This window comes from Anastrepha obliqua, chromosome 3, assembly GCF_027943255.1.
Source record: "Anastrepha obliqua isolate idAnaObli1 chromosome 3, idAnaObli1_1.0, whole genome shotgun sequence".
In the NCBI taxonomy this organism is placed as follows: domain Eukaryota; kingdom Metazoa; phylum Arthropoda; class Insecta; order Diptera; family Tephritidae; genus Anastrepha; species Anastrepha obliqua.
Window position 1 is genome coordinate 60,360,064 of NC_072894.1, and position 20,929 is coordinate 60,380,992.

The following is a 20,929-nucleotide window of genomic DNA, read 5'->3' on the forward strand; positions in this document are numbered from 1 at the left end:
TATTAAGATTTGCTTATGCCCAAAGGGTGTGAAAATGCCGCTAAAATCGGAATGTTTTTTATAAAATTTAATTTTTTATAAATAAAAAAGATTTTTTAATATTTTTTTCTAAAAATATCATTAGATAATATTTAAAGCAATTAGCTCAAAGTTCTAAATCCCAAAGGCCTTGGCATCCCTACGTATGTTGCAGACACATAAACCCAAACTTCATATTTATGCTGCAGACCACGAGTTAACACACACAAACATATACGGAACTCTTTAGCCGCCAACTGATTGCTGCCAAATCCCTTTGATCGCGCAACAAGAATTAGTGCCGCTCGACGAAGTCATCCTTCCGATTGGTAGTCTCTCACAACTCACTTCGGCGCTTCAGCATTGGGTGGGTAGTAAGGGTGGCGCGACAGTGGTAACGTTATTACCAACGCCATTCCACGCAGTGCATACTACGGCGGTTGTTATTGTTGTTGATGTTGCAAAATAGACCAACCCCCAGCGGTAATCGGCAGGATTTGAGATGGCGCCGTCACGACCGACACCAATACGCAGAGGGTTGCACTGCTCACGCGGCTCACGAGTACACACTAGCTAACGAGTTGTTGTGATGGACGAATATAAAACTAATGAGCGCCCTTAAAGCCTGTTTAGTTGGTAAAGAAACGGGCAACGTGAAACAAGCAATTCGTATACGAGAGATCACATGAAAAGCATTGACAATCGCGCGTTGAAGAATGATTACCATAGAAAACGAAACGTACCGTTACTGGGTACACCAGTGAAAGAGTTTTGCATGCCGCGTTAATGACTTACCCGCCGTACCAGTGACAAATGTTCAAAAGACTGTCAGGTAATAAAGCAAAAACAAGAAAATGTCTTCGTGCTATAGCGGTTTCGATGATCGTTCATTCGAATTTGAAGATTCATCTTACGACAGTGGTTACGAGAAAAGCTTTGAAACCGATTGTAATGTAACGCCGCGCAAACTAATATTCGATAATGGCGCTGATTTCTATGCTGCCTCCGAGTCATCATTGCCGGCTGGCAGCTACAATAGCAACGGCGTAGGCCCCCTCATGGAGCGCGCCCCATTTCCAGGCCTACTCGATGGGAACAGTAATCATAGCAGCCGCAGTGTGCGCACGCTGGTCGAACATGTGATCAGCAAAGCACCGCCGACGGAAACAGAATTCGCACCCAAATTAACATCAACGCCGACAAAGAATTCTCCCGGCGCTGTCGATGGCAATAACAGTGATCAACCAACTGAACCACGTCCCAAGCGCAAATATGCCGTCGGCAAAAATCGTGTAACGCGCTCACGCAGTCCCCTGCAAGTAGTACGCATTAAAAAGTTTCGACGTATGAAGGCAAACGATCGTGAACGAAATCGTATGCATACGTTGAATGATGCGTTGGAGAGGCTGCGCGTCACGCTACCCTCACTACCGGAGGAGACTAAGCTGACAAAAATCGAGATACTGCGTTTCGCGCATAATTACATTTTCGCACTAGAGCAAGTACTGGAAAGTGGTGGCACAATCAATCTGGATTTGGAAAAGTTACAGAATTTCACTCTAAGCGGAGAACGCATCACCAAAGAGTTATTCGATGCGATTTTCATCAATCCACAACCCTACACAAGCATCTTCGGCATGGGTTGCGGCCTCGCTGGACGTGTGCCATATCCACATCAGGCGCCACCAATGAACGCACAACACGTATACATAGAACAACAGCAGTTACTGCAACGGGGTCGACCACCGCAAGGTTATGCCTACGACAGTGACATGCGTCCCTATAATATACAACACGAAGCGCGCAATCCGTTATGTGAGCCAACGGCAACGCATCCAAATTTTTCACAGGAAAAATACGAGTTATATAAAAGTACTTTCGAAGCAGCAGCTAATATACGATCCACATCTGCCACGTACATGGACGTGTCGCCTGGGACTGACATCAGATCAGCTCGCTATACAACACAGCCTACATACACTCAACTGCCAACTGCGGACACAAACTATTATCTGGCGAAAGATCAGTCAACAGCGTTCACATCAACACCATCCATGGCGTCACAAGGTGCGCATATGGATCGTAGCGGTTCCGTAAGGGAGCAAGCGCAGTCATCAATGTTGCATCAGGCCAGCAGTTTCTACACCCAAACACCGCCTTGGAAGGATTATAGTGAGCAAATGACGAACACCAATAATAGTAGTTTCGAACAGTATTCAAACGTATAGCAGCGGGTGTTACTATGGATTGTAGTGTATAGTAATACAGGTATAACGGGATATTGGGGCATATTAAAATGGACAGTTGCAAGGAATAAGTTTTATTTATATACATACATACATACATATGTAGGTATACAGCAGTCTATAGGTGCACTGAAATCAATAATTTGTTTAATTTTGATTTTTATGGATGGTTTTGGAGTTGAGTACTCGGATAGTAAGCCTATTAAAGACTTGAACATCTGTTTGAAGTACTTTGACTAAAATAATGCATATAAAACAAAAACATTTTATTAAATAGTTTCAGTAGTATTTTGAGAAAAAATTACGAAAAGTCATCCACAAATTTTGAAGTATTTCTACAAAGTTTCAAGTATTTTGGGCAAATATTTCAAAAATATGTTGATGAAATCTAGAATTGTTTGAAACTAATAAAAATATCGATGCATTGTTACGACGAAATAACCGTGTACCGCCATTTTTTTCGTCATAACAATAGATCGAATATAACTAAGAAAATAATTTTTGTACGACATCTTCATAGAATCTTGACTTGAAGTTTTATAACCTAACGTTAGAAAGTCTCAACCAACGTTCTATGCAAAAAGAGTAAAATTAACCATTTGCTAAAAATTGCTATCCTCTCAAGTGATCCTCCGCAGCTGTTTCAGCTGTGGATCACTCGGAAGCATAGCAATTTAAAAGCCAAATCCTTGTCAAGAGTTAACATTAAAAATAAAACTAAGTACACATTCACGAATCTAACAGGTTATCTCAATGTATCAGGTACCTTACCGTAGCTGTCTACAAGCTTTATGAAATGTGAGAGTTTTGATATTTACCAAAGAGAAAATATATGTAAATAGATACGAAAATATATTTTTGTAAATTAGGCATTTACTGTAATACATCTAACAAGAGCTAGTCAGTTTCTTAAAATAAAAAAAAAACTATTAAACATGTATTTAATATAAAGGTTAGTTAAAGTTTTACAAAAGGGGAGGGTTCAGCAAAGATCAGTTTATACAGGTTGTAATGAAATGTATACTTATCATAAGAAATATACTCCAGTGAAAATAAAGTGCAAAAGAAAGAAAAATACGTTCAATTTATTATTATTTTTCTAAAAGTGTATATTAGCTGTATCCCCAGTCACGCCTTACTGTGGCTTAGTCTGGTTTATTATTATTATTATGCTGGGTATAGAGAAGTGCAACTGTAATATCTATAATGTCCACTTCCAGGATTCAGATATTTTTTGAGTAACCATATTTTCGCGAGGAACTTTAGTATGTAGTCTAAGTCCGTGGAGGGGTGCTGTTAGATGGACTGCCCCATCAGTGAGGGATAATGCTTTCTATTTCGTTCTCTACTCTACAAAATTTCCATCAATCTCAATTTGTTGTAACAAAGGAAAATCCACGGAAGGAGCACTTCACTATGTTGTAATAAGGATAGATAAGACTCTAAATTCTAGAGAAATCGTCTTATGTGCTTTCTCAGATATTGAAGACGCTTTGACAACACGGATTATTGCTCTATAGAAAGAGATCTTCTTAATAGAAAAATCGATATACCGACTGTAGGGTGGGTGAAAATTATGCTTGATGATAATTTGCTTAATTATAGTCATAGTTCAGTCAAGGCATTGAAAGTCTGACCACAAGGAGGCACTTCGTCACCATTTATGTGGCCTTTAGTTACTGATTACTAATAAAACTAGATTCTGACGATCCTACCTACGATAGAAGGACTATCGCACTGTATATTTTCTTAAAAAAATGTGCAGCCAGATATGTATTAAAAATGCAAATGGGAAGGATCTTCCAGGCTTTGGTCATACAAGTATCATAAAAGAGATGCAGGATCAGTATAAAAAGTGTTTTTCCGTAAGAGCGCTTCAACTTTTTTTTTTTAATAAAACACAAACGGTTTGACTTTTTTAACTAATTTTTTTTTTTATTATCGAGTTTGAACATATACATTTAAGTATAAAATTCGATTTCTTTTGCATGACCACCGCGTGCACGTTTTACGAAGTCCAATCGTTGAACCCAATTTTCGACCACTCTTTTGCATAAATCGGCCGAAATTCCAGCAATTTCGCGTTCAATATTGGTTCTGAGCTCACAAATCGTCGCCGGTTTGTTATTGTAGACCAATGACTTCACATAACCCCAAAGAAAATAGTCTAGAGGCGTCAAATCACACGAGCGCGGTGGCCTATTTATTTAAAAAGTACAATTATTTTATATCAATAAAAAGAGAACATCGTTCCGTCAGTACACAAATAGTTTCAGCATGATAGCGCAACTTAAATGGAATCCACAAGGTGATCGTAAGGTTTGCCATCCAAAAATATCTTGTGGCGGAACTGTCAAGCTGAAACGTCAAAAAAAAACTTGTAATGAAATCAATCTTCTTGCAAAAAACAGAACCAGATGGAGGTGTTTTACTGAGGCCCTATGCTCCAGTGGGAGAAACAGGAACCGATAATGATGATCGATCTTAGCCCTATGAACTTATTTCTGTGGGAGTGCCTCAAAATTAAAGTCTATGAAATAAAACCCAGTAACCAGTGCAGTACTAAAAGAAAATATCTTTCACGAGATTAATGGCATCCTGTTTTTCTTTGTAATAATTATTGAAATAAGTTATATTATAAACTTTTAATTCCTGATTGTGCCCGCAGACAACCTATATATCGCCTTATTACGCGTACCTACTTTTGCCTTGGAAAAAAGTGGTTTATAAGTAGCCGATTTAAGGACTATATATATATATATAATTGGCGCGTACATCCTTTTTAGGTGTTTGGCCGAGCTCCTCTTCCTATTTGTGGTGTGCGTCTTGATGTTGTTCCACAAATGGAGGGACCTACAGTTTCAAGCCGACTCCGAACGGCAGATATTTTTTATGAGGAGCTTTTTCATGGCAGAAATACACTCGGAAGTTTGCCATTGCCTGCCGAGGGGCGACCGTTATTAAAAAAAACTTGTTCTTAATTTTTTGATCTTCCACCGAGATTCGACCCGACGTTCACTCTCTGAATTCCGAATGGTAGTCACGCACTAACCCTTTAGGCCAGGCGGCCGCTCCGGTTTGAGGACTACATCTGGCCGATTGGGTGATGTCTTCAAACCTTGTTGAAAAAGTCGAAATACTTGTTCTTGTGAATACAGAAATATAAAAGAAACAAATATAAACCAGAATTAATTGGAGTATCATGTATTAACGTCTTAATCATCCCCGCTCAGCGAAAAATGGTTGCCACTTCAAAAGCAAAAGCTCGGTAATGGCTGATGCAAGTTTTTGAATCTGCGTTCCAGGAACAGGTATGAATTTATGAATGTTACTTCAGAGTAAACCTGCTTTTACCACTACGAGTCTGAGTCGAAGGATCTGCTTATGCACTGGCAGAAATAGAATTTTAAATATAAAAATCGGCTGGAAAGATGATAACTACTGTTTTAAAGATTCAAAATCAATCTTATTAGTCAACTGTAACATCAGTGAAGGTAAATTCCACAATTTGGAAGCCCTGTTCGGGTATTAAACGATTCATGATGATTGGCAAAATTATACCGAACAGAAATGTGAATACAGTTTGCCATTCCCAGCTGTTGACCTATAGCTATCGATATTGATAGCAAAAAATATACGGTCACTGTAAAAATTTCATTTTAACACAATTTTCTCTCCAATTAATATTCCTCTGAAATTGAAATTTAGTAGTCAACCTTTTTTTGAAATTTTTTGCGTGAATTTGAAAAAAAAAACCAAGATCACAAAATAATGCAAATGCTCGATTATTTGATAAACACTTGGTTGGTACTTTCATTTCGTTCGTTTATAACGTGAGCAGCAGCTTGCATTCGTTCAGCTGAAGTATTTGCGACAAGTTCCTTAACTCTACGCTTTTATTGTACGTTCATAAACTTCGTCGTTTTCGTTTCTTGTGATTTGATACCCATACATAGATATGTATGTTAAATATAAACTACTGCATAAATATAAACTACTGTTACCATTTAAAATTTTTTGGCCTATTATTGTCAACTCGCGCAATCTTTTACTCAATTCTCTATCAGTTTTGTTTGCGACAAATATTTCGGTTGCTGTTTGCTTACTTGTAGTGCCCGCTGCCCAAGCATCGAATATTTCGCCAATTTTTGTTGAAGACACAACTACAAAAAGTAAAAAAATTGGTTGGAAAATTTTGCTGCAAAATTTACAAAGGCAGCTTTTATCTTCGAAACTTTAAAACAGCTGTGTGTCATACATATGTGTGTCACCATAACATCTTAATGGTATTGAAAACATAAGGAATTTCTTGAGTAGTGTAATTTTAATGATGTTTTTAAACTTAAAAACCATTTCAGGTTATAGCTCTTTCTTAAAATGTGAATAAAAGATATTAGGGCAATACACTATTAAAGATAAATATTTTAGCGCAATGACATTTATAAATTATGGTGGCAAATACATACAGTAGAGACCCGATTCTTCTACAAACTCGATACGTGCGAGATTAGAAAATTTGTTCCTCGGTACTAGCAAAATTTTTTGATTCGACTTTCTCTTTTGCTCTTGTTGCGTTGTATTTTTGAGAATAAACCTCGAGAATAAAATTCAGCTGAATGAATTTAGAGCAAGTACAGTCTAATTCATTTGTTGACGAAATGACAGTTTTGCTTTAACATTTGCATGGTGTAATATAGGGGTTTTCAGTAAGAGCGCTTCAAGTTTTGAACTTTTTTGAATAAAACACAAACGGTTTGACTTTTTTAACTAATTTTTTTTTTTATTATCGAGTTTGAACATATACATTTAAGTATAAAATTCGATTTCTTTTGCATGACCACCGCGTGCACGTTTTACGAAGTCCAATCGTTGAACCCAATTTTCGACCACTCTTTTGCATAAATCGGCCGAAATTCCAGCAATTTCGCGTTCAATATTGGTTCTGAGCTCACAAATCGTCGCCGGTTTGTTATTGTAGACCAATGACTTCACATAACCCCAAAGAAAATAGTCTAGAGGCGTCAAATCACACGAGCGCGGTGGCCTATTTATTTAAAAAGTACAATTATTTTATATCAATAAAAAGAGAACATCGTTCCGTCAGTACACAAATAGTTTCAGCATGATAGCGCAACTTAAATGGAATCCACAAGGTGATCGTAAGGTTTGCCATCCAAAAATATCTTGTGGCGGAACTGTCAAGCTGAAACGTCAAAAAAAAACTTGTAATGAAATCAATCTTCTTGCAAAAAACAGAACCAGATGGAGGTGTTTTACTGAGGCCCTATGCTCCAGTGGGAGAAACAGGAACCGATAATGATGATCGATCTTAGCCCTATGAACTTATTTCTGTGGGAGTGCCTCAAAATTAAAGTCTATGAAATAAAACCCAGTAACCAGTGCAGTACTAAAAGAAAATATCTTTCACGAGATTAATGGCATCCTGTTTTTCTTTGTAATAATTATTGAAATAAGTTATATTATAAACTTTTAATTCCTGATTGTGCCCGCAGACAACCTATATATCGCCTTATTACGCGTACCTACTTTTGCCTTGGAAAAAAGTGGTTTATAAGTAGCCGATTTAAGGACTATATATATATATATAATTGGCGCGTACATCCTTTTTAGGTGTTTGGCCGAGCTCCTCTTCCTATTTGTGGTGTGCGTCTTGATGTTGTTCCACAAATGGAGGGACCTACAGTTTCAAGCCGACTCCGAACGGCAGATATTTTTTATGAGGAGCTTTTTCATGGCAGAAATACACTCGGAAGTTTGCCATTGCCTGCCGAGGGGCGACCGTTATTAAAAAAAACTTGTTCTTAATTTTTTGATCTTCCACCGAGATTCGACCCGACGTTCACTCTCTGAATTCCGAATGGTAGTCACGCACTAACCCTTTAGGCCAGGCGGCCGCTCCGGTTTGAGGACTACATCTGGCCGATTGGGTGATGTCTTCAAACCTTGTTGAAAAAGTCGAAATACTTGTTCTTGTGAATACAGAAATATAAAAGAAACAAATATAAACCAGAATTAATTGGAGTATCATGTATTAACGTCTTAATCATCCCCGCTCAGCGAAAAATGGTTGCCACTTCAAAAGCAAAAGCTCGGTAATGGCTGATGCAAGTTTTTGAATCTGCGTTCCAGGAACAGGTATGAATTTATGAATGTTACTTCAGAGTAAACCTGCTTTTACCACTACGAGTCTGAGTCGAAGGATCTGCTTATGCACTGGCAGAAATAGAATTTTAAATATAAAAATCGGCTGGAAAGATGATAACTACTGTTTTAAAGATTCAAAATCAATCTTATTAGTCAACTGTAACATCAGTGAAGGTAAATTCCACAATTTGGAAGCCCTGTTCGGGTATTAAACGATTCATGATGATTGGCAAAATTATACCGAACAGAAATGTGAATACAGTTTGCCATTCCCAGCTGTTGACCTATAGCTATCGATATTGATAGCGAAAAATATACGGTCACTGTAAAAATTTCATTTTAACACAATTTTCTCTCCAATTAATATTCCTCTGAAATTGAAATTTAGTAGTCAACCTTTTTTTGAAATTTTTTGCGTGAATTTGAAAAAAAAAACCAAGATCACAAAATAATGCAAATGCTCGATTATTTGATAAACACTTGGTTGGTACTTTCATTTCGTTCGTTTATAACGTGAGCAGCAGCTTGCATTCGTTCAGCTGAAGTATTTGCGACAAGTTCCTTAACTCTACGCTTTTATTGTACGTTCATAAACTTCGTCGTTTTCGTTTCTTGTGATTTGATACCCATACATAGATATGTATGTTAAATATAAACTACTGCATAAATATAAACTACTGTTACCATTTAAAATTTTTTGGCCTATTATTGTCAACTCGCGCAATCTTTTACTCAATTCTCTATCAGTTTTGTTTGCGACAAATATTTCGGTTGCTGTTTGCTTACTTGTAGTGCCCGCTGCCCAAGCATCGAATATTTCGCCAATTTTTGTTGAAGACACAACTACAAAAAGTAAAAAAATTGGTTGGAAAATTTTGCTGCAAAATTTACAAAGGCAGCTTTTATCTTCGAAACTTTAAAACAGCTGTGTGTCATACATATGTGTGTCACCATAACATCTTAATGGTATTGAAAACATAAGGAATTTCTTGAGTAGTGTAATTTTAATGATGTTTTTAAACTTAAAAACCATTTCAGGTTATAGCTCTTTCTTAAAATGTGAATAAAAGATATTAGGGCAATACACTATTAAAGATAAATATTTTAGCGCAATGACATTTATAAATTATGGTGGCAAATACATACAGTAGAGACCCGATTCTTCTACAAACTCGATACGTGCGAGATTAGAAAATTTGTTCCTCGGTACTAGCAAAATTTTTTGATTCGACTTTCTCTTTTGCTCTTGTTGCGTTGTATTTTTGAGAATAAACCTCGAGAATAAAATTCAGCTGAATGAATTTAGAGCAAGTACAGTCTAATTCATTTGTTGACGAAATGACAGTTTTGCTTTAACATTTGCATGGTGTAATATAGGGGTTTTCAGTAAGAGCGCTTCAAGTTTTGAACTTTTTTGAATAAAACACAAACGGTTTGACTTTTTTAACTAATTTTTTTTTATTATCGAGTTTGAACATATACATTTCAGTATGAGATTCGATTTCTTTTGCATGACCACCGCGTGCACGTTTTACGAAGTCCAATCGTTGAACCCAATTTTCGACCACTCTTTGCATAAATCGGCCGAAATTCCAGCAATTTCGCGTTCAATATTGGCTATGAGCTCACAAATCATCGCCGGCTTGTTACTGTAGACTAATGACATCACATAACCCCAAAACGGGACGGCTTGTTAAATGGGCCGTAAAATGGCCGTAATGCTCTTAAAGTAGCAGCAACAGAACGATTATTTTCATAAAAAATTTGCACGATTTGCAATCGTTGCTCAAGTGTGTAGCGTTCCATGATGAAATGTATACTAATGAAGTTTACAAATGACAAGCGAAAAATAAAAAATATTGCGTCGTTCGGAAAAAAGTTGAAGCGCACCTAAGGGCATGGAATACAATAGGTATTGCTGAGAAAAGTTATCATATATGAGTGACTGTATCAGCCCATTTTTTAGACAAATTTAACGAAACAAGTATGCATTCAAATTTGACAAAAGAGCACATATGCAATGCTGGATTATTTTGTAATCTTTTACCCAATAAAACTCTTGTGCGCTCAAAAGAAACCTTGGCTCCGGGACATAAGATCAGTATGGAGAGAATAACGTTCCTTGCTTGTACAAGCGCTGCTGGAAATCATGAAGAAATAATAATGGTTATTGAGAAATCGAGCATTCAATATAGCATTTATCAGAGTCCAATATATGCTTGGTTTGGGCGTAGCAAAACAGTGCTTGCTTAAACGATATTATGATGCTACAGAGGCGAAGAAACAGTGGGGTACTGAGCAAGCGAGTGTGTAAAAAACAAGCCAAACTCGAATATTTCTTTAATTTCAAATAAAACTTATTGCTTTAAAGTGTATTTATTTATTATAATAAAACCAAATAAATTTATTTTGCTATCAGTAAAAAAACTATTTTAAATTGTACGGAAAAAAATCTCAGTACTTGCGACAGCTTCGAAACTTGCACCGAGCCCGGTTTTCACTACGTGCATGAATTGAGTTTCTACTGTAGATACATACGTGTATGAAATGTGTTTTTGCGTTATTTTGGCAACCTTCTGTGGCGCTTGATGCCAATTTTTGAATGCTTAGCTTTGAATTGTCCACTAAAGTTTCGAAATTTTTTCGATTTTCAAAGCAGATCTTTTTCAACTTTCTATATTTATATATAGGCATTCTAAGCCTTAACTGTTTATATAAATACATACATATGTGTGTATATATGGATATGCATGTTCAGAGGGATTCATTTGATTGATTTTTTGATTTTTGATTGTTTGATTTTTTTAACCGTATTCTTCGGTAGTGACAACTCTTTTCAGGAGACAGAATGAGTCGTAATTTTAACGATATCTCTATTAAAACCACATCGTTGTTTGTGCACTTACGTACAAACTTTTACCGGATCCCGATTATTGGAACGATTGGAACGCAGATAATGTTGTGTAGCCTAATCAGTATTTTATTGAAAATTAGTTAAAATCATCTTTCCTGACGAAGCGCATTTTCATCTCGGTGCGCTATGTTAACTCTGCGCCAGAAACCTTCGTCCCCAAGGTCCTGGAAAATTGAGTTAACATCGTCCACTACTGCTAAGCCAGCCTAGACAGGTCTGTATTCCATAAATATATATATATATATATAATTGGCGCGTACACTTCTGTTATGTGTTTGGCCGAACTCCTCCTCCTATTTGTGGTGTGCGTCTTGATGTTGTTCCACAAATGGAGGGACCTACAGTTTTAAGCCGACTCCGAACGGCCGATATTTTTTTTTATGAGGAGCTTTTTCATGGCAGAGGTTTGCCATTGCCTGCCGAAGGGCGACCGCTATTATTTAGAAAAATGTTTTTATTAATTTTGCTTTCACTGAGATTCGAACCAACGACCTCTCTGTGAATTCCGAATGGTAATCACGCACCAACCCATTCGGCTACGGCGGCCATAAATAACACTGTGCGATAGTGATTTTATACTTTTATGGAGACTTAGTACAACTTGTAGGTATAGTAAAACTAAGAAAAATGGTATAGGAGAAATTTCCAATACACCCCCAAAATCTCGTTTTATGGCCATAAAACCGTTTTTCAGTAGGTTGATGTGAAGAATCACTCCTAACTTCGCCAATTTCCATCAGATTTCGAATTTGTTTTAGTTCGAAAGAACAAAAACAAGCCTTTTTGACAGTGTGTTGACAATTTTTCTGAAATGACAACTGACGAGACTGTAGGCGGAAGTATTTGGATTTTTTTTATTTCTTCTCTATTTTTTCAACTTTGACATAATTTTTAAGATATTATCCGATATTGAGGATTTTTTTTAGTACACTACTGTTATAGTAAATTTAATTTTGCGTCGAATGAGCTATATTTGACTGTAATTGAATTAAAATTAATAGAGTTGTGTGAGTTTTAAGATTTTATTTTTTTTTTTACTAATTTGGTATGTAGGCATCGAAGTGTGAAAATGATAACAAATGTCATTATAAACACATAATATTTATTGGAGTATTGTGCAGTGCAGCATTGTACGGTATGGTACGGTGCAGTACACAACGGAACTGGTTCCAAACTAAAAAATGCATTAGAAACGGCCCTTTGGAGTTTAATATGGTACGGTACATTTGTCATTCTCTTCATCAGTTTTGAATACTTCTCTGTTAGAAATTCGATCATCATCATTCATCTGAAGTCGTCATCAACTAAATTCCATTTTTTAAATCGAGAAGCGAGCGTTTCAGATTGTCTTCCCGATAGAAGTAAATCACGAGAAAGATCTTGAAAATTTGAATTTGATACAATGTGTCGTTCTGAAAACTTGGAACCAGACGGAAAGTACTCTTCATCATCAGGTTTATTGTTATCAGTTTGATCATCATCAGCAATGAGTTGAACTTCCTGCAGTTGAGTCAATCATATCGTCCAAGACTACGGGGTTCTTAACAGTTGCAACATCAGCATACTTTTTGTGCTTTCGAGCTTTATAATGATCACCGTTTACGTCCGTTTTTTTAAAATAACAATTATCTGGTTTATGATAAGGTTGATGATGCCACATCATCGGAGAATATTGAGAAATTCGACTTTTCTGGCAACGTTTTGATTTATATCTCTTGAATTTCCATGAAACAAACAATAAAACTTTGACATTTTAATAAGGTTAAATTATAATACCAAACTTCTTTTGTTAATCAATGTACAGTGTGAACATCATCAGCAATGAGTTGAACTTCCCTCAGTTCATGACCTGCAGTTGAGTCAATCATATCGTCCAAGACTACGGGGTTCTTAACAGTTGCAACATCAGCATACTTTTTGTGCTTTCGAGCTTTATAATGATCACCGTTTACGTCCGTTTTATAAAAATAACAATTATCTGGTTTATGATAAGGCTGATGATGCCACATCATCGGAGAATATTGAGAAATTCGACTTTTCTGGCAACGTTTTGATTTATATCTCTTGAATTTCCGTGAAACAAACAATAAAACTTTGACATTTTAATAAGGTTAAATTATAATACCAAACTTCTTTTGTTAATCAATGTACAGTGTGAACTTTGGTACACTTGGGAGCTTTTCCATATTTCTATTGAAAAAAAAAATGTGCTATAATATGTCAGATATTTTCGTAAGTTTTAACCAGTTCTGTTGTATGCAGTACAGTACATATATACTCCAATAAATATTACGTATCTATAATAACGCATCAAAACACGTCCTTATTCCCATTTAGCGTACGTTATACCTAAATACCAAATTAGTAAAAAAAAATAAAATAAAATCTTAAAACCCACACAACTCTATTAATTTTAATTCAATTACAGTCAAATATAGCTCATTCGACGCAAAATTAAATTTACTATAACAGTAGTGTACTAGAAAAAATCCTCAATATCGGATAATATCTTAAAACTTATGTCAAAGTTGAAAAATAGAGAAAAAATAAAAAAAATTCCAAATACTTCCGCCTACAGTCTCGTCAGTTGTCATTTCAGAAAAATTGTCAACACACTGTCAAAAAGGCTTGTTTTTGTTCTTTCGAACTAAAAAACAAATTCGAAATCGGATGGAAATTGGCGAAGTTAGGAGTGATTCTTCACATCAACCTACTGAAAAACGGTTTTATGGCCATAAAATGAGATTTTGGGGGTGTATTGGAAATTTCTCCTATACCATTTTGTTTAGTTTTTCTATAGCCATAAGTTGTGCTAGGTCTCCATAAAAGTATATTTAATTTTTTTTTTTTGCCACACAGTGTAATATAATAAAATAAACTAATAATATATATGTAGGTAGAAACATTTTTTTGTTTTTCGTTAGTTTGTTTGAATTTTTAAAAGGAAACCACTCTGCGCACCACCCTGTGTATCTGTGTGTGTGTGTGCTACAGTTATTAAACTAGCAAACTGCTTTTTCACTTTTGTCGGTCTACAACAATAACAGTAAAATCAGCAACAACAGCCCCATACTGCATATTTCGCCACTGCAAAGAGACGTCAAATTCAAATAAATAATAACGAGCAGTACGAGTAACCAGGAACATTGTGGACCATATACGCGTTAAAACCGCGGGTTCTTTACTAGTATTGCACTTACTCTCGTACATAGGCATTAATACTCGCACAATAATTCGTTATGGGGTGAGTAAGCCAACCAGCAGTTAGTAAGCGAGTGAGTGAGTGAATGCAGGAAAACAATAGGGAACTTCACGATTTCACGTCACCTGTCATACACAATGGCCAAGCGCTGAATTACAGATTTGCCCTAAACATCAGGCCCAACACTCACACATACACACAATTGCAAAACACTTAGCTCGCCCGTCAGAACGAACGAAGGAAAAATCATGAAACATGAGCAATAGACCTAAAAGATATGAATGGCACTCAAATTATTTAGTTGACTGCATTGACAAGAGAGTTGAGCCGCTGAGCTGACTGAGGCTCTTTGTCGAGCGTAAGTTGAGATGGAACAGCTTCGCAGATTTTAAAATTTCGGTGAAAAATATAAGCAGCATTTGGTTGCTCGTGTTGGAGGGGAATTCGTGTGGAGATTGACGAGAGGAATTATATTTGGAGGTAGTCAAAAAGCGTATTCTTTATTTACATGCATTCAACTATATTTAATAAAAAGAAATTAAAGATTAAAAAGCTGGTTTTGAGGGCAAGTACATTTTGATCTGGTTTTGTGTATTACATAAAAATATACCTACATACGAGGTTTGCCAAAAAAATAAGGTGAATTTTCAAACTTCTTTCATTGGGACGACTGGGCTTTGGTTTCGATGTCATAACTATGTACCCATGATTCGTTACCAGTTATGACCCTTATAAGCAAATCTGAATCATTGTTGTCGTCGTTCAACAACTCCTGAGCGATGCCCATGCGACGTTGTTTTTGGTCAAAATTCAGCAATTTCGGAACGAACTTTGCTGCCACACGCTTCAACTTCTCTAATTGTGATTCGGCGATTCTCCATAACAATTGTCTTCACGTTCTCAACATTTTCATCGGGGCGTTCAAAGCGGCTCGATATTCTCTGAAAAGTTTGTGCTACTAGTCATTTTTGAAGTGAAACTTCTTAGGCGTCGATGAACGAGTGAGAATGGAGAGTAAAATTTCAAAGCCATGCAACGTTTTGGGCATTTTTGTTCCGCGAGAGAGAAAGAAGATGTAACGTAGAGGAAAAGAAGAGAAAGAGCTACACCTTATATATATCTTAGATACACTTTAGGCTATTTTTCCTGAGTTTTTCCCTGTGGTTGCTATTGTAATTTCTAGTGAGAAATAACACTGCATACTTTTTGACGCTTGTTTGTTGGTGCAAACTTGTAGGAAATATATTTTTGGTGTCTACTTTTTGGCATTATATTTCTTTGGTGCCTACTGCTTGGGGCGTTTGTTGGTCCCAATTTTTTTGGCGGTTTTTTTTTGTGCCTACTTTTTGGTGGTTATTTCCGTTTCCTAGCTAGTGCTTGTGCGTACTATAAAATGCTATCCATTCCGGCGTGGGATTTATTGGTATTGCCTTGCGGTAATTTGTGCCGTTGCTGCGGTCCTAGAATCTCTGCGCTTGTGCGGGTGATAAACGCTTTGAGTAGTGCGCGTTGTTGCCAAGGTTTGTGTCCGGCGTTTATCTACACCGGTCGACCCTTCTCCGTTTTTTGTAAATTTTATCTATTTGTATTCTCTGCAAATGTTGTGCATTTATTTAGATATATATTCTTTCTATGCCTCTCTCTTTCATTCTCTCTCAGGTCTCTCCCTCTTTCTTTGTCTGCCTTGAAAGTTTCACTTCTGTTATGTGTACTACGCTACCCGCACTTTCTTGACTCAGAGTACTCGCACCCTATGCCACTGTCAACATTCCAAGTGTTTTTGAGCACTCAATTCCATTTTTTACACAAACATTTATGCAACTTCTTTGATCGATTTTATTCGATAGCAAAAAATCGGCGAACACCCAAAACACTTGTCTTATTTATGCCTCTCACAAACAAACTAAATATGATTTATTGCTAAAACCGCATTTAAAAGAAAAAAAAAATCGAAACTCGAATGTACGCAGCCCCAAAATTTAAAAATTTACCCTATTTTTTGAGCAAACTTCGTAATATATATACTTTTTCCACAGTCTCAGAATATTTTTTAATATTATATAGGAATGTTTGTATACATATACATATATCATTTCATAACCCAGTTCAGCTTTAAATCGTTAACCATCATTTCCGATGGCGCAATTCATCGCTTGGTCATTCCACCAAACTCTTGCCAAAAAGCCTTTCGGTTGTGGATGCGTTCCTTTGAAAGTTGTAGATACAAACGACGAGTTTTTCCCAATAAGCGCAGTCCTACTATAATCTTTCAGAGTTTTTCATACGAAAATTTGGCTAATTTTGGTGCGATTATCATATCTCTTCTAAAAACTTAGTTTCATCTACTTTTTCGTACTTATAAAACTACTTGTCTCATTCAGATATTTTGCAATGGTTTATATTGCCGCGCAGAAATTTTCTCATATAATATTATCTGTATTCATTTCTATTTTCTACACTACATACTATTACTTCTTACAGGCAGATCAGAGGTCCGTTGAGAAACCCAGGAGACTTTCCCTGAAATAAGTGATTCCTCAAAAATCTGAAGCTGACTTCATTCTAAACGTATGTGCAATATAATAAAATATAATAAATCAACCGAAATTTCGTTTCCAGAAGATAAGGGATTGGCAAAATGGAATATCAAGAATTGTACTGGTACTTGTATGCTGTATTTTTATTGCATATCCTTTTTATATCCTTTTAAATCACAATCTACTTTGACACTTGGAGAATGGTTCTGTGCAGAACTCCAGACTTATGAACAAAGATTTTGACTAAGAAGATGGAAACTATTATTTCGCTTGCGGTACGAACAGTTCACCATTTTCTACCTCGCTCAAGTAGCTTCTGGATAGAAGGCAAATATATGTATTCGGCTATAGGGATCACCAGTATCCTGCATAATGTCCTTGATTTATTCACTTATAATGATCAATTAATTCACAAATTGCTTCGATACTTCCTTTATGGACTTTGTAGTAAGAGTTATTTTAAAGAGCAACATTTTTCTGACATTGACGACTCGTAAAACTCTTCTGAATATGTAGTTAGATGCCAAAAACACACTCGGAGGTTTGCCATTGCCTGCCACGGCGCGATCGGAAACAAAAAAGTTTTTTCCATCAATTGGTGCGCGGTCTTGTGCGCGTTGTTTCGAACCTGTGCGCTTCCAAATGGTAGTCATAAACCAATCTATTTGGCTACGGTGGTCACCTGCGCACATTTTAGTAAAATTTAATTTAGGCTAGAATGGAAATAAACCATAAGCAGTGAAATATAAAGTGTATAACATCCGACCGAAGGACGGAAATATCATTTTAACATATGAAAAGTGAGCGTAGTTTTTGTGCGAGTTATCGCCTATTTCTCAAATTGTTTCTTTCATCGTGTTATTATTATTATTTTTTTTTAACTTTTTATGAAGTTGTAGTAATTTTGCTTCATTTATGATAGAAATACCACGTTTTTTCTTTTGTGAAAATTATTGTTGCATTAGAGGCGGGGGTAGTTAATGGCCGATTTCGCCCATTTTCAATATGAACTAACCAAATCTAATTGAAATATATTGATGGTTGTTCGAGTTATCGGGTACACGGATGGACGGACATGGCTAAATCGGAGAGACATGGCTAATTAATAATTCTCGGCTAAAGATAATTAATCTACATACATATGTAGAATCTTTAGAATTTTTATTTTATGGGGAAAACTTTAAGACAAAATTTGCGAGTAATGCACCCTTTGCTCGTGCACTTAGGGATTATAATTCATTACCCAATTTCAGCCTGCTTGATTTCGCTTTATCTAAATTTAATTTTGTAAAAAATTTAAATTTAGTTGCTTAATATCGTATTTATCCTGATTGTTATTATTTATTTTAGTTGCCAAATTTGACTTATTTTTCTTTTTTTGATTTTTGTCTAGTCTGTGAGGTAATTTTTACTGTAGATTATTAAAATAAAATAAAAACAATAAATCGACTCCTCTCATCTTCCTGAGCATTTGGGTATATACATATATATACTCGTACATATGTAGTGGGGTATACAAGTGCGCGGGTATAAAAACGAGTCTTGTAAAGCTAAAATTTTAATGCTTCAGTGTGCTCGTGCACTCGTAAGAATTATAAAGTGTTTTCTGCAATGATTTGCAAAACATAATTTCAACTCTGTCACTCATTTTTAGCTGAGTTTTTTACAAACAACATTTTGGCTTATAAATGCGAAAATGAAACAAGTAGCTAAATAGTGATTATTCCATTCGAATGATTTAAACCAAATTTGAGTGCTGTAGCGCCAACAAAATGCACATAACTTCAACACATGGCTTTCGCTTTGGACCGCTGTTGTGTGGCACAAAATGTCATTTGTGAGTTTTTGTCAAAGGTGTTAGGATTTATCTTTGCCATCATTTGTTGAAATCCATAGAAAGGCACACAAATACACAGCAGGACAGATTTGGGATTTCCAAACCTCCAACCGACTGCTGCATTAATGCGAAAAATGGTAGGGGTTGAGAATGACATTCTGCTTAAAATAAAACGAAATAAAAGCATTTCAACAACAACATTGGCTTATGCCAACTCCTGGCAACATAATAACATTTATGCGCAAATAAGTGTGTACATACATACATATATACGTATATACTAATGCACTGCGCCCGGCTAGGGTAGATTCTTATCCTTCAAATTACGTCTGATCTGTTACGAGCAAACTCGGTTTTCCGTTTTGAATTTTTTCTGATTTTTTATTTTCGACATTTTTTCTGGCTATACTTTACGTGTGTATGTTAATGCAGTTTAGTCAAAATTATTAATAGAAAACAATTTTCTGATATTCGCGAAGTGATAAGGAAACCAAAAGGAAACAAATTACTATCCAACATTTACATCGCATTTGTGTCACTGAAGTGTAGTCGCTGATACTTTTGGGAATTAACTTGATCATTTTGTTATTGTTATTGTTTGTGGCTCAGAGATTTTGCAAAGTTCACGTACGCGTACATTCTTTGCACGACTACTTAATGGTTCCAGCATGACTGGTGATTTTCGCTTTCAATTGCACAATAGAAAACTCTGACGTAAACATACATACATACACGCTTATATACATGCATATACACATACATATATACATACGAGTATATGCTGGTTCATATATAATTCAACAGCTGAATGGGCAATTGAACGGGCAGATTTGTTTTTGTTTTGTGGCTACAAACGGTACTTGAGGCAATCAAAGGAGTACACTTTCCAAAGTGATTGCAGAATAATGGGGTAAATGGAAAAATAATTCCAAATATGGTAATATAAAGTGTGGAGTAATGCTATTTTGATAAAATATATATACATATACTAGGTTGTTCAAGAAGTTTTGTGGTTCGATAAAAAAAACAAAATTGTATGGTTTGAAATACACTTTATTATTCATTATAGTCTCCTTGAACACCAATACACCTGTTCCAACGAGATTCCAATTTATGAGTTCCATCCCTGCAGGGAGAATCTGGAAGGGCTGCAAAATACGCTTCCGCAACTGTTTTGGCCTCTTCATGTGATGAAAAACGCTTTCCACGCATGGATTTTTTTAAGTCTGGAGAGAGATGGAAGTTGTTAGAGGCCAATTCTGGTAAATACGGTGGATGCTAGAGCAATTCGAAATTTCATTCGTGGATTTTAGCTCTTGTATGCTTTTGTCCCGATGAAAAATAATTTTTTTCTTTTGCAAAATGGGTATTTTTTCAGGAATTTTTCTTTCAGCTAGTCTAAAAGGTTACAATAATATTCAGAATTTATTGTTTTACCAATTTGCAAGTAATACACATCCATAGTTATTAATTGGGGTACAAGATCCACTTGAAATCCACTTAACGCTCTAAATGTTGCTGAGAAAGTCGAAAGTCGCATTCGAATGTGTTTTTGTTCCATTGTTAGCGAATGCGGCACCCATTTTGCACACAGCTTTCTGAAACCCAATAAGTCACTGAAAATATTGCGATGATGTCAATGAGATGCCTAGGGCATCTACTAAATCTCGTGCAATCCCTCGACAAGTTTCCAATACTGTATTTTTTCTACAATTTCTGTTGTGTTATACGTTTTTGGACGTCCTTGACGTGGATCATCTTCAAAGCTTGTACGACCAGGTTTAAATTCAGCAACCCATCTTTTTACTGTACCTACTAATTGATGACGGAAAGTCCTTATACACCTTCAGCATTCGCTCATAAATTTCCTTTGCTTTTAACCCTTTCAAAACAAAAAATCAATCACTCCACGATACTTAATTTTATCCATTGTAGAAAATAATGCGACAAGTCGATAATAAATGGCTCATAAACAAACCCGCAAAACTTATTGAACAACCTAGTAAATAT

General features: G+C 36.1%; 1 protein-coding gene across 1 annotated transcript; it reads left to right on the forward strand.

Moving 5' to 3' along the window:
- Positions 1–872: 872 nt before the first annotated feature.
- LOC129240303 (basic helix-loop-helix neural transcription factor TAP-like) lies at positions 873–2,246 on the forward strand. Its single transcript, XM_054876021.1, has one exon. It carries the CDS (start codon positions 873–875, stop codon positions 2,244–2,246), a length of 1,374 nt encoding a protein of 457 aa, XP_054731996.1.
- Positions 2,247–20,929: the final 18,683 nt, after the last annotated feature.

What these genes read in the sequence shown, in the direction of transcription:
- LOC129240303 (XM_054876021.1), top strand. Translation starts at nt 873, where the DNA reads ATGTCTTCGTGCTATAGCGGTTTCGATGATCGTTCATTCGAATTTGAA.